This window comes from Podarcis pityusensis (genome assembly GCF_964106645.2).
Source record: "Podarcis pityusensis genome assembly, chromosome: 9".
Lineage (NCBI taxonomy): Eukaryota > Metazoa > Chordata > Lepidosauria > Squamata > Lacertidae > Podarcis > Podarcis pityusensis.
Window position 1 is genome coordinate 54749701 of NC_138034.1, and position 15414 is coordinate 54765114.

A 15414-nucleotide genomic window follows, 5' to 3' on the forward strand; every position below is an offset into this window, starting at 1 on the left:
TGAAACTAGTGGGAGGCAAGAGTTCATCTCTTTTTCTTTTGGTGGGGGGGAAAAAGCAAATATTGAGCAGAAGTTGTGACTGGTTGTGGTCTGGTGGCCGCTGGAGTCTCCAATGACAGCAACATCCTCAGCAGGGTATTGAAGGAGCCTCTCATCTATAACAAAGACTCTTGCGGTACCTTACAGATGGGTGAGATTGTTGTGGCCATATTTGTGGATTTCAGCTCAATGGAGAAGATTCTGCTCAGCCTCTGGTTCAAATCCCCAGCATCTCCAGGTAGGGATGATGATATTCCCTGTCTGAAATCCTTGAGAGCCACTGCCAATTAGTAGATACAATACAGGGATGCAGGTGGCACTGTGGTCTAAACCACTGAGCCTCTTGGGCTTGCCAATCAGAAGGTCAGCGGTTCGAATCTGCTCAATGGTGGGGAGCTCCTGTTCCTCGGTCCCAGCTCCTGCCAACCTAGCAGTTTGAAAGCACACCAGCGCAGGTAGATAAACAGGTACCACTGCGTCGGAAAGGTAAATGGCTTTTCCGTGCACTCTGGCACTCGTCACGGTCCTCCGTGTGCCAGCAGTCATTTAGTCATGCTGGCCACATGACCCGGAAAGCTGTCTGTGGACAAACACTGGCTCCCTCAGCCTGAAAGCGAGATGAATGCCATACCCCATAGTTGCCTTTGCCTGGACTTAACCGTCCAGGGGTCCTTTACCTTTTTTACCTTTACAATACAGTGGTACCTTGGGTTACATATGCTTCAGGTTGCATATGCTTCAGGTTACAGACTCCGCTAACCCAGAAATAGTGCTTCAAGTTAAGAACTTTGCTTCAGGATGAGAGCAGAAATCACGCAGCAGCGGGAGGCCCCATTAGCTAAAGTGGTGCTTCAGGTTAAGAACAGTTTCAGGTTATGAACAGATCTCCGGAACGAATTAAGTACTTAACCCAAGGTACCACTGTACAGAACAAGCTAGGTCAAAGGTTTGACTCGGTATAAAGCAGCATTCTGTGTTCCCATGTCCATCTGATGCCAACAAAGCCACCTTTTTGGAAGTTATATCCATGCGACTTTCTTAATACAGTTTATTTTTCCTGTTATAAAAACACAACACAAGGTAATTGCATACTTATTTATCCTCACAACTTCAGTGTGCCTTAACTGCTCATGACTGAAATCTTACCTGACTGAGAATTTGCTCCTTCCATCAGAAAAGAAGTTGCTCTCTCTGATCTATTGCCTTTCAGCTCACGTTTAATTTCACCTATTGACTCTAATCTATGGCCAAAACAAACAAGCCCGCCGATGCTGCAGGGAAATTGGCCCCTTCCAAAAACAAAAAAAAGGTGGTGCATAATGTTTTAATATGCAATTAATTTAACAGCTTCCCCTGAAGAAATTAGCAATCAGTGCTGGTGTTTGCAGCAGTCAAAAAATCTAATTATGAAGAACCCTTAGAAAGTTATATGGAGGCGGCTGGCTCATTCATTCCCTGCTTAATGGTGCCCATAACCGCTAAATAGTCCAATGTGTCTGGCTTTTATGTAAATCACTGACCAATTCAGCGCAGGGCTCTGAAGCTATTTTTCTGCCTTCAGCTTGAGTTACATAATACGTTGCGCAAGGCAATGCTATATTTTACCTAAGGGCACCCACAAAATATAATATGGCTAATATTCCCCGTGTCCTCAGTTAAAATTTAAGGGCAAATCTATTAAGAATCCCATCTGCCTGAGGAAATCTCCTGCAGAGATTTGTGGTGCATCTCTTCTCTCGCACCTGCATGGCACTTGGTCCAGGGAAAGGGCAGGGTGGAAAGTGTGAGGGTTTCAGCCTCCAGTCATGCGGTTAAGGATATAGGCAAAAACCCAGCATTCTTCCTTCAGCATTGGAGGCAGTATGCCCCTGAGTACCAGCTGTTGGGGAACACCAGTGTGGAATGTGCTGTGGTCTTGCTTTCTGACTTCCTGCAGGCATCTGGTTGGCCATTGTGAAAACAGGATGGTGGACTAGATAGGCCATTGACCTGGTTCATGCTGTCAGGTTAGTGTGGGGAAATCTTCAGTACTTGCAAAACGCTCTCTGCAAGGGCACACCATTGCTCTTAAAACTCCCCCGTTTGCTGCACTGTTAGAATCTGAAATTACAACTCAACATTATGCCCATGGCACACCTCTCAACTAATAAACCACTTCCTTAGCGTTCATGCACACCCACACACCCTGCTTGGGTTCTTTGTGCAATTGGTCTCATCCTGATTCCTGATTCTTAAAGTAAATCAGGATGGTTAAAAGGTAAAAAAAGGTAAAGGACTGGACTGTTAAGTCCAGTCAAAGGCAACTATGGGGTGCGGTGCTCATCTTGCTTTTCAGGCAGAGGGAGCCAGTGTTTGTCCGCTAACAGCTTTCCATGTAGCCAGCATGATTAAACTGCTTCTGGTGCAACGGGACACCATGATGGAAGCCAGAGTGCACGGAAATGCCATTTATCTTTCCGCCGCAGTGGTACCTATTTATCTATTTGCACTGGTGTGCTTTCAAACTGCTAGGTTGGCAGGAGCTGGGGCAGAGCAACGGGAGCTCACCCCATCATGGGGATTCGAACCACGACCTTCCAATCGGCAAGTTCCAGAGGCTCAGTGGTTTAGACCACAGTGCCACCTGCGCCCTATTGTTAACAGAGGAACACTTAAGTGATTTAAGTGTTATATAAGTTGCAATGCAATAGAGTTAAACATACATAAGCCCAGTCACATCAAGAATCTTAAACTTGCTTAACTCTGCAATAGATTGTGTCTAGTATTAAATATTGGGGAACATGCACGTTATTTAGTGTGTGTTTTTAGAAGAGTGATCACAGCCAGTGTGTTTATGTAGCAACATGTTGATGATAGTAATACTAATGACGTTATTATTTTTAAAAGGCCCATATTGGCAGTGGTTGTTCACCCGCAGCTAATTTGAGGAATGTTCATAGGTCTGTGGTACAGTAACTGCATTGCATGCAGAAGTTCTCAATTTCCATCCCGGCATCTCCAGGTAGGGTCTTCCAGTCTGAAAGCCTGGAGAGCTGCTGCCAGCCAGTGTATACAGTACTGAGCTAGATGGATCAATGATGCTGACTCTGTGTAAGGCAGCTTCCTTTGCTACTGTTAGCTCCCAAACGAATCATGATCTACTACAATAAGTAATATATAAATAAGTGACGACATTGTTTCACGATCATGTTATTATACGCAAATCCTTGCATTAAAATATCCAGCTGATGTGGCATACTACGCATGGTTTGGGCTCAGAAAGCCGGGAATGCTTCCCTTTGTGGCAGAGCTGGGTGCCGCATGCCTTTGTGTACTCGATCACAGCTGATGACACAAGCCATCCGAAAAAGCAATTTGTACAGAGAGGAGCAAAGGATGACAGGTTTCACTGATTACTTGCCAAGGCCAAAGAAACAGATGGAAACACTGGCCTCAAAAGGTCTACAATCACAGGAAAAACAATGAAATGACTGGGTCAAAAGTGTGATTTCTTTTTTTAATTTTTAAAATAAAAGCTTGGACTACTGCAATGCGCTCTACGTGGGGCTACCTTTGAAGGTGACCCGGAAACTGCAATTAATCCAGAATGCAGCAGCTAGACTGGTGACTGGGAATGACCGCCACGATTGCATAACACTAGTCCTGAGAGATCTGCACTGGCTCCCAGTACGTTTCCGAGCACAATTCAAAGGTTGGTGCTGACCTTTAAAGCCCTAAATGGCCTCGGTCCTGTATGTTCAGCCTGGACCCTGAGATCCAGCGCCGAGGGCCTTCTGATGGTTCCCTCATTGCGAGAAGTGAGGTTACAGGGAACCAGGCAGAGGGCCTTCTCGGTAGTGGTGCCCACCCTGTGGAACGCCCTCCCTTCAGATGTGAAGGAAATAAGCAGCTATCTTATCTTTAAAAGACATCTGAAGGCAGCCCTCTTTAGGGAAGTTTTTAATATTTAATGCTGTATTGTTTTTAACACTCAATTGGAAGCCGCCCAGAGTGGCTGGGGAAACTCAGCCAGATGGGTGGGGTATAAATAATAAATTGTTGTTGTTGTTGTTGCTGCTGTTATGGCACATACACTCGTCCTTTATTGTCAGGCATTGCTGTACCATTAGGCAGAGTGAGGCAGCTGCCTTAGGCGTCTAAAGCAGGTAGGCAGAGGGAAATGGCAGGCTGGAGGGGAATGGAGGGGGAAAGGATATACGCCACACAGGCCCTCCGAAGACGACCCTGCTCTCCTCTGATGTGGTAGAGAATGGTGTACCACGGCTGGTGTTGAAGTAATATTCAACGGCTAACCTTATCAGTTTCTCTGAGTCAGGTGCGAGGAACCTTTGGTCCTCCAGAAGATGCTTAACTACAACCAACATCTTTCCTGGCCATTGGCCATGCTTGCTGGGGATGATGGGAGTTGTAGTTCAGAAACATCCTGAGGGGCAAAGCTTCCCTATACTTGCTCAAAGTGGAATAGGAGAAAGGCCACCATATTGTCCTTCGCCTCAGGCAGCAAAATATCTTGGGCGAGCTCTGTTACTCTATGTTTGTCTTCAGGGTGCACATATTACTGTGTTTTCTTTTTTTCTGATAGGATTGACTTTGTTGGCCTTCTTGTGCCAGTGTGGTGTAGTGGTTAAGTCTTGCAGGGACTTCCGGGGTGGCGCCATCGGTAATGGCGGACTCCCTTCGAACTGGAGGGACCAGCTCCGCATGAAACGGGTCTTTTCCGCTCCGGCGAAGTGGGGACCCTTCTGGAAATCACAGGCGGATGAAGCCTGTGACCGTGGGACTCGGCGGGCACCCTTAGCGCCCCCCCAACCCGCAAAGGAACCCACAAACGGGCTCCGAAGCGAAGAGGGGGAAGTGGCGCGGTGCTGTGAGTCAATCGCTTTTCCTGCGGAGCGAAGCCGCATAGCCATTGCCGGAGAGCGCTGCCTTTTTCCTGGGACAATTTGGCATCTAAAATAACCAACCGTGAGTACTGGAACATTGAATATCTGGACTTTAAATAAGAACTGGAGAAATAGAAAGGAATTTGGACTTAAAAATTTACCCTAATTAGGTACTGAAATGGAAAGGTTTAAACAGGAAGTCAGCCTTCCGTTTCCCTGTAGCCAGAACAAAGCAAAGACAACGCAATTTAGAGCTTTAAAAATCACTCTTAAAGGATTGACTTTCATCATTTAAAATCGCTGAATCCCCCTTCGGTAGCAGGAGAAGAAGGGGGAGCTTTTTTCGAGCTGTTTAAACCTGCAGAAGTGAATCTAAAGCAAAGTAATTTTCCACCGTCCTGATCCTGGAGCGGGGTGTCAGAATTGACGTTTGAAGCTCACTGACCAGAAACAAATGTCTTTGACAGATAGTTAAAAGAAGAGAAACATAGTGACTCCATTGCTCCCTTTCGCATCTTAAAAGAACAAATATGGACAAAATATCTTAAAAAAGAAACTTTGTTGCTATTGTTTTTAAGAGAAAGAACAATCAGAAGTTTTTCCCCCTAGAGGGGAACTGTGAAATTGTAACTAATCCCTGGGAGCTTGCAGCTGTCACTGATTACAACCGTGGGAAAGGGTTTGTGACCTTGCAGGACAATGTCTGCAGAAGCACTGTTGGGTGCTTTCTGCAAAATAAATGCCCTATTGGATCAGTTAAGCCAGAAGACGGATTTGATGATGAATGCGGCCAGAACCTTTGAACAGGTAGTGGGAAACTATATGGAGCCCACCCAGGAACTAAAACAGAACAGCTGAGAGATGAGGATTCTGCTGAATCTTGGGCGCCAGAGACGGAAGGAGCTGCGGCCCAGCAGGAATATAAATTTTTGGATTTGACAAATGAACTTGGAAAAGACCAGACTTGGAAAGAAAAAAATTGGTTTGGTTTGGAAATGGGGGGGTGGATAGACCCCCCCCTATACAGGGAGATTTGGACTTTTCGAGTCTGGAAAGGGGCCGTCAGATGTCTGGAGCAGTGGGGGCTTTCAACTTTGAAGGAAATCTGGAACATGTTTTTAAATACTACATCGAGTCTAGTCTGGACTATGGAAAAGGGACTGTTTTGTTCAAAAGGGTCAAAAACATTACCAAGCTGGAGTTCCCACGAATAAAAGGAAAATATGAAGAAGAGCGGTGGAAGGGACATGGAAGAGACTTGAGGGCCTCGGATACAAGATTGCCAGGTTAATGTGCCAGATTAATAGGACAAAAAGGACTGACAAAACCCGGGACCAGGAGGAAGGGACGCTGGAGGAAGTTTGGATTGCTTAAGTTTCTATTTCTATCATTAGGACTGTTTTACAAAATTGATGAATGTTAGGAAAATGTTGAAATGAAATTATTTGGCTCTTATAAAAATGTTTAAAGAATTAGGTAAGAATGTTATGGTTTGGAGAAGTTGGTAAAAATTAAGATTTAAGTTTTAAACTTTTTTTTATATATAAGATAAGATGAAAATAGACTAAGGTAATGTAAGGACAGAATATTATGAATTATGGAAAGGATTTGCTGTGACTATTATAAATCCGGATACAGGAAAAGGGAGGAGGAGGAGGTCAAGGAAAGAAGGTATTGAAAGTGGAGAATTGGAGAATGATGGTTTTACTTTTCTTTTTCTTTTTTTGTCTTGTCTCTTTTTTTGTGTGTAATTTTAAAAAAATTCTCAATAAATATCATTTTTTTTTAAAAAAAAAAAAAAGAGCGGTAGTCTTGCAATCTGGGGAACCGGGTTCGCGTCTCCGCTCCTCCACATGCAGCTGCTGGGTGACCTTGGGTCAGTCACACTTCTTGAAGTCTCTCAGCCCCACTCACCTCACAGAGTGTTTGTTGTGGGGGAGGAAGGGAATGTTAGCCGCTTTGAGACTCCTTCGGGTAGTGATAAAGCGGGATATCAAATCCAAACTCTTCTTCTCTTCCTGTGGGACATCGGGCACCGGCAGCATCTAGAGATGGGGGCTCCAATTCAGTGGCAGGGAATTCTCCTCCTCCTACCCCAAAGTCAAGCTCCTTTGCACATTCACAAGAATCCGGTTTGTTCCTTTAAAAAGCTAAACAATTTTGCGGGTGTCTGGAATGTTACTTTTTGAAATAGGGCAACCCTACAAAAATACAATGTTGATATAAATTCAGCATGGATCAAGAGGTATGCATATATTTTTTTTTTTAAAAAAACAAACAATAGTACCACAGTGTAAGCATCATTGACCTCTCTGCCCCCACCGCTGTAAGAAAGAGGAAATGATCTCCCATATAGAGATGTAAACCTGAAACCCAGTAAATTGTGACACTTAGGCTGTAACAAGGCAGTGGAACAATTAAAAAGACATTGCATTTCTTCAAGGCAAGGGGGTGTAACTCTAAGAAGCGGGGGACATGATTGAATGAGCACAGGCAATTTTCACAGCAACTTGCTGTTGGGTTTTTCTGCCAGAGGAATAATAAATTGGATTTAGTGGGTCACATACAGAGTTATGGTGAGAACCAGATGTGCGATACTTCCTCTATCTTTCGGGAAGCAAGGAACATAATAATGAAAACATTTGCTATAGTTCAGTCTGCTTCTAAATGGAAAAGCCTGTTAGGAGGGTATCAGTGGAAATGAGAAGCCTGTTGTGCGTGAGGATTCCATCCCCTCACTGAAACAAGAATGCATAATGGTCCATAGCTGTCAACCTTCCCTTTTTTTGCGGGAAATTCCCTTATTCCAGCGCCGTTTCCTTATTCCAGCACCGTTTCCTGCTGCTTCCCACTGCTATCCCGGATTGTTAGATATCCCATAGACTGTCCCCAGGACAGATCCCTTATTTTCGAGGCAGCTGATCCCTTATTTTCAAATTGAAAGTTGACAGCTATGTAATGGTGGCTGCCAAAAATTGGGCACTATCATTACACATTCAGGTGGTGCTGGTGACCAAGATTGGTGCTTTGTTTTCCAAAGCATTTTCAAATGATTTGCCATCTGTGACTGAAGAAAGGGACTGAATTTTAGTTATGTATACAGTAGTTCCTCGGGTTACAGACACTTCAGGTTACATACGCTTTAGGTTACAGACTCCGCCAACCCAGAAATATTACCTCGGGTTAAGAACTTTGCTTCAGGATGAGAACAGAAATCGTGCTCTGGCAGTGCGGCGGCAGCAGGAAGCCCCATTAGCTAAAGTGGTGCTTCAGGTTAAGAACAGTTTCAGGTTAAGAACAGACCTCCAGAACGAATTAAGTACTTAACCCGAGGTACCACTGTATATTGTTATAATCAGAGTTGCCATGTGTCCTCTTTTTCCAGGACACATCCTCTTTTTTCAGGGATAAAATTTGGGACAAATTGCATTTATTTGCTTTTGATGGCCATCATAGCATTCTCTCTCTTCTTTGCTCTTCAAAATATGGCAGCCCTAAAGTATTGCAATGCTTTCTGTGTGGAACTAGCCTTAAAGTTATATGGAAGCTTCAGCTGGTGCAGTGTGTTCCAATGCACATATAAAACATTACCCATGGGCTTCAGTGAAAGGATAATCTTCTACATATGCCTCCCTTTGCTCATGATTGCTGTGTTGCTGGAACTCTAGCTGGTATTCTGTAGTCTGACTGGCCTTCACTGGGTTGAGGAAATCCAAGTCAGTTGTATATCGTGTTGGCTTGCATCTTATCCAATGTACCTTGCACACAATAAATGCTTGCAATTCCTTTCCTCCTTATTCTGTCCTGATTAGTGTAGCATACCCATCCCCTTCAAGCTTTCCACACAGATCTTGGCTCCCCTAACCTAACAGGCCTCTAAATGGACACATTGAGAGAGCCAATGTGGTGTAGTGGTTAAGAGCAGTGGACTCGTAATCTGGTGAACCAGGTTCGCTTCCCCGCTCCTCCACCTGCAGCTGCTGGGTGACCTTGGGCCAGTCACACTTCTCTGAAGTCTCTCAGCCCCACTCACCTCACAGAGTGTTTGTTGTGGGGAGGAAGGGAAAGGAGGTTGTGAGCCGCTTTGAGACTCCTTAGGGAAGTGATAAAGCGGAATATCAAATCCAAACACATTTCTGTCAAACAATGTCCTTAACCTGCACAAGGTTCTTAAATTGTAAAAAATAAAACTGTATCGGTGGTGCAATATTTGTGGTGTTCCGTTCGCATGTGCTGTTCAACACATGGTGTGGCTGTGATCATGTGGAACTGGGATATGCAAACCAGCCCTGCATTCAAGTTATAGTTTTCCCAGTAAGGATGTGTAAGATGACAAGGATTCTTTCTCTCCAGAGCTGTTGAGTGCAGTCTTAAAATGAGTCAGATGTCAGCAGTGCAATCAACTTTGTTTCTACATTTGCTTTGTAGAATTTGTAGATGTTGTCTAGAAGATGCAGTATGCGTGGCCTTTTGGCCTCTCTGTTTAGTTTTAGTTTCTAAAGGAATTTGGCCATGGAGTTAATGATACACATCAAAGAAAATGAAGGGGAGGGGAAGGTTGAAAATAATGTACAATGGTCGCTCAATTTCCTTGCCACTCCTGCTTGGCTCTAGTCAATGATCAGAATAAAATCATACCAAGATTAGGACTTTACAGAAATTATGCTTGTTTATTTCATCAAATGGACATAGCCTTACATGGATGACAAAACCAGATATTGTATTGTACCCATGGTTATCTGCATTTATTTTGCTTTTAGAAATAACAAGAATGACAAATGCATGTGAATTTACAAAGATGTCTTTATTTTGAGTCTGTTTTGGAAAAGTATTCATTTCTTTAAAACCATATTAAATTATTAAGATGTCCTACAGTACATTTGATAAAATGTGTTCCACTTGAACTTTGTGCAATACAGGTTTGTTGGCACCAAAAAATATATTTTTTAAAAAAATAAAAGAACTGTTGTCAGAGAGGAAAGTAGTCACTGAATGGAGGAAATATATATATATATATATATATATATATATATATATATGAATGATATTGGACTTTAGGTACATTTTAATGCCCAGGTCGAGCAAGAGAGATCTCTGTGTACAGAAAGCTTGCTACATGGGCATATCAAATGCAGATGTCTTGATCCAGATCATCATTTTATTGTTTGGACACACATTGACATTTTTACTGTAATGCAATGATAATTCACCCCTTATCTGCTCTTGTGCAATACCTTCTTTCCCCATATATACAGCTGGACCAAAATCATTGTATGTAAAATACTGTGTGTATTGCTTGTCACAATAGTGAGATCTGTGGTATAGATTTTTTGCGCTTGTTTATAAGAACCGTATTTCCATAAAACGCCCTGTGGAACGTAACTAGAGCTGTTCTATATATAGCATGAAAACAGGAAGATCAGCCAAAAAGAACGAAGGGAATAGCACACACACAAAAGTCAGCATTTATGTTTGTTAGATCAGACTAAGCCGAATAGTTGGGGAAAGGTAAGATCAATAAAGCTGCCAGTGAAAATTATGGAAAAATGTATTTTGAGATAGAAGAACTTTCGACAAGTTATCAGAGGCTGTCTTGAGATGCTGTACTGCAGACTACATGAACTAATGGTCTGCCTCAGTATTAGACGGCTTCCTATGTTCCATTGAAGATGTGCATGCAACTTGGCTTTAACATTGTAAGGGGAAGTCACTCCCTCATCCAGCCATGAGTACATGAGCTTTCATTACATCTGGTGCCCATGCATGTCACCACAAAAAGAGATATAAGACTTCCCCCCTGTAGTTATTGCACCAGCAACTCGGTAAGCAGATGCGAAAGCAATTCATGCATCTACTTTTCCAACTGGCGATTTGAAAAAACACCCTTACTGAAATCCTCTTAAGCTGGATAAAGTGATGCCAATTTGTAGCCATTGGAAGCAGCAAGCCATGTCTTTGTCAGGGACTTTTCTCTTTATGGGAGACAATCAGCGGCTTTTGCCCATTGCGAAAAGCAAAGCACAATATGTTGGGTGAGCTGTATCAAGGTTAAAATACCAAGTCCTCAGTGTTTGATATCCCTACTCTGACATGCAGAAAGTCTCCTATGTGAGCAGGCATCCCATTCACTTCAATGGATAGGGCGTCTCTGTCAGTGCAGAGTTCTTCCATTAAACTGAATTGGGATGCGCTTTTTGGTGGTTGCATTGGAGCTCCAGGCCCTGTAAGCTATTATCATGAAAAACTGTACACACACACAAACACACACAAAAATCTAATTTGAACCAAGCAAAGTTGTTAAGAGCATACACTTTTTTAGGATTACAAAAAAAAAGTTTTGTGAACACTTGCTCTCCTATCATACAACATGATTCAGGCCCATGATAAATACACACTTTAATACTGCCAGTATATCACTAAAATCCATGAACAATATGGAAACGTTTGGCCACAATCTAGAAAAAACACTTGATAAGCTTTTGAATTTCATCCTCTTTCCCTGCTCCGGGGGGGGGGGCTCTTGGACTGATCCAAGACAGAGGCAAAGAACAAAATGATGGCCGCATTCCAGATACAGAAGCTAACCAGATCGGCAACTGAATTTTGCTCCAACGCTGATGGTTGGGACAGTGTCTTTCACTGCACCTGAGAGCAGTGGGCTAGTTTAGGAGTGCCGGGCAGGCCATGTGCTAATCATAGAATTGTAGAGTTCGAAAGGACCCCAAGGGTCTTCTAGTCCAACAGCCTGCAGTGCAGGAATCTCAGCTAAAGCATCCATGACAGACAGCCATCCAACCTCTGCTTAAAAACCTCCGAGGATGGAGAGTCCACCAGTTTCTGAGGGAGACTGTTCAACTTTCAAACAGCTTCCAATGTCATAAAGATCTGCCTGATCTTTGCATGACTATCATTGTGGGTTTCTGTGTTCTAATCTAACTTGAATGTGCACAGCTGCAACTTAGTCTTACAAATAGATCCTGCAAATACGCAACACATATAAATACATTAATATCCATACACATTTATACATAACACAGCACTACGAATATTAAGGGATGCAGTGCCTACTCTATAATAACTGTCTCTTGTTATTAAGATACAACTAAAGAATAAATGATATTTTATATATATATATATACATACACACACTCTCTCTCCTTTAAAAGTTGATGGCAGTAGAAGAACAGCTCAGGTCTATTCCTGAGTTATTTTCGATTTATACAGCTGAACCAGTCCCATGGTAGAGTATAAACAGCAAAATGGAGAAACACCCAGAAGTCTATTAATGCAATTGCTGTATGTACTGAAGTTTCCTTTTGATGAATCCTAGCAACAGTTGGTTCTTCTTCATAGAGGATATTCATAGCCTTAATTCAGAATTTAGGAGGCTTTTATCACATATGCAAACGTGAGCTGGATAACTGTTAATGAAAATCCCCAACATTGGCTTGAGCTTACTTTGTCCTTTATGGAAAGTTCATTTTCTTTAGATGTAGGTTCACTGGGATTTCATAAAGGCAAGGGAGAACCAATTGTCAGTCCACCATCTCTCTTGGCTAAAAGCCATGGACAATGTAAGTACGTTCTCTTTACCAGTTTGTCTATTACCACTAATGGTCTTGAGAACACAGGCCTTTCCTCAAGCTCACATCATCCAATCCAATTTCCCCAGTTCTTCCTTTTCCTTTCTCGCCTTTGAAAATAACCTGGGGGAGAAAAATATTTATTTATTTATTAAATTTATATTCCACCCGATACCCGGGGGTCTCAGGGGGGGGTTCACAAAATAAAATCAAGATATATAACCACAAAATACATAATAAAAATAAAGAACAACCACCCAATAGCTCCCACTATTGTGAACTGTAACACAGAAAGTTTATTGTATGAACCAAACTGTAGCACAGCTATCATCCCAGTGCAGGAAAATGTGTGTATTTGTGAAAGACAAGAGGTTATTTTACCATGAACACATAGGTTAGACTGCATCACCTGTATTCTGACAGTAAAATGAACTCTCAAGTCACACTTTATGTGTGATATTGATGAGCCTAAGAAAAAGTATGCCAAGAAAAATATGACTTATATAGCATTTTCTTAGAAGTTGCCTCTGGTAGAGATAGATCAGCACCACTTTGATAATCAGAAAAGGTCCTCCTGATCATGCCACATCCTGCAGAAATACATCACATGATCATATGGAGAAGGGCCTTCTTAGTGGTGTCTAGAGTGGACTTTCCTCAAATGTCAAATCCAGTATGCCTATGAATACCAGCTGCTCAGAATCCTAAGTGCAGAAAATGCTGTTGTACTTGTAGCAGGGCTGCCATATGTCTGGGGCAAATATGGGTTTTGAGTGTTGGAAATAGCATCCGGGCAGAATTCCCCAAAATTGGTTAAAATATCATGGAAAACCCAGTTGTATGGCAACCCATGTTGGAAGTGTTGGGTTTTTTGGGTGAATTTCCATAAAAATAGCTCCAAAACATCTTCTTTTTTATTTTTTGGAGATTTTGCATAGAAAGCTCAACAAAAAAAGTCAACAATTTTGCCTCCCCTCCAAAGAAGAAGCAGCAGCAGCTCAACAACGAGCTTGTATGCCAACCCTAGGCATCAGGTTGGCTACTCAAAGAAGAAAATGCTGGATTAGATTACCTTTGGCTTGATGAAGCAGGTGTCAACAGTGTTTGCATTTCACCAATACACCAAGGTTTATTTTAAGGCCAGTTTTGCTGCTTCATGGATGTTGCGGTTTGTATGTGCATGCATCTATACACACACAAATTTGATTTGTTTTATCGTGTCGCAAACCACCCTGCTGTTGTTGTAACTGAAGGTGGTATATTAATAAATCAATAAAATAATAAGGGTAAAATCTAACCATGACTCCAGTTCTGATCATCTGTCTTCTCAATGCATCTGGCTCAAACACTCCAAAGACACTGATACAATCCCTGCTCTTACAGAAACTGTGAGAACTGCCACCATCTTCATAGCTCATGCAACCTGAGTTTGGTCTTAACTATGACAATGCCTCTTGTTTAATGGCAACAGCGAAGGGAGACATTCTATTTCAGGGAGATCTCCACTTCCTGCCAACATGGCTTTCTCCCAACAGTGAGGAAGTTGATGACTGCTTTTGAAGTACAACAGGAATGCTGTCATCTATGGTAATTAGGAGACACTGGATAACACATGGGCCACAGGCAGCCATGTGCTCTTGTTATAATCTAATATTTTTTTAGCTCCACATGATCACAAGGATGAAAGTAACAAAAGGGTCTGAAACACCACAACACTAAAAGAGAACCCCGAATTACTTAAAAGCACAGGCACACCAACAAACCACTGTTTATTACAGCATGAATGTCTGATATGGCTGAGTTATCCCCCTTCTGCCTTTCTTCTCCTCTTGCATACCTGGCTATGGAGGAGTCATCGTGGTTTGTTAAGCCACAGTTTCCTGTGGCCAAACTGGGAATGACAATTATTCTATGTCTGGGAAGGAAAGCTTAATTTTTAACTTTTTATATTATTATTAACCATACCCAGGAATCTCAGGGATTCAAACCCGGTAGCCACATTTTACAACATAATAGTTTAACCTATATGGAGTTCAATAAAGAATAATATCATTCTCAGGAACTCCCTTTTTCATGCACCCGAGAATGATACTCACACTCTTGATGCCAGATCCTTGCAGACTTATTTGTGTTTGCCTCCAGCCATGACCACCATTCCTTCCCCAAACTGCTGGTCCGTGAGCCCCTGCCTTTCTCACAAAGACTTGAAGTAAACCAGAATGGATCCCAGACACTTTATGCCTGAAGGACAGACACAGATCCCCAAAGTGACCTAAATGGCCAAGAGGAAGGACCAAGCGTGCAACGTGGCCCGATTTTCCTTTGGGTTCAGAGACAGATAAATACTGTCCTCCTATAATAATAGAGAGAAAGAGAAAGAAAGAAAATGTTTGACTCAAAATGCTCATAGTCATCAAACTTAAACTAAAGCACAAGTTGGAAACTTCAGGCTTTGGGGGCAAATGTGGCCATCCAGGCATCTCTACCTGGTGCTCTGAACAGGTCACAACCCTTCACTGGAAATGCTTTGCACTCTGAGTGTTTTAACCTGGCTGGAAGATTGTACTCCGATAATGCCAGCATAATATAACCAGCAAAAAAGGTAAGGTAAAGGTAAAGGGACCCCTGACCATTAGGTCCAGTCGTGGCCGACTCCGGGGCTGCGGCGCTCATCTCGCTTTATTGGCCAAGGGAGCCGGCGTACAGCTTCCGGGTCATGTGGCCAGCATGACTAAGCCGCTTCTGGTGAACCAGAGCAGCGCACGGAAACACCGTTTACCTTCCCACCGGAGCGGTACCTATTGATCTACTTGCACTTTGATGTGCTTTCGAACTGCTAGATTGGCAGGAGCAGGGACCGAGCAACAGGAGCTCACCCCGTCGCGGGGATTCGAACCCCCGACCTTCTG

The 15414-nt window shown here is 42.9% G+C and overlaps 1 protein-coding gene across 4 annotated transcripts in view; it reads right to left on the reverse strand.

The window, feature by feature from the left end:
• Positions 1 to 9707: 9707 nt before the first annotated feature.
• Positions 9708 to 15414, reverse strand: part of NPNT (nephronectin) — a 62362-nt gene continuing 56655 nt past the window's right edge. For all 4 annotated transcript variants that reach the window (XM_081020302.1, XM_081020303.1, XM_081020304.1 and 1 more), the window contains 2 exons: positions 14602 to 14858; positions 9708 to 12628 (listed from right to left, as the gene is read on the reverse strand). In XM_081020302.1, coding sequence (XP_080876428.1) covers positions 12533 to 12628; positions 14602 to 14858 — 353 coding nt within the window. In that variant the 3' untranslated portion in view covers positions 9708 to 12532. The remainder of the gene's footprint in view (positions 12629 to 14601; positions 14859 to 15414) is intronic.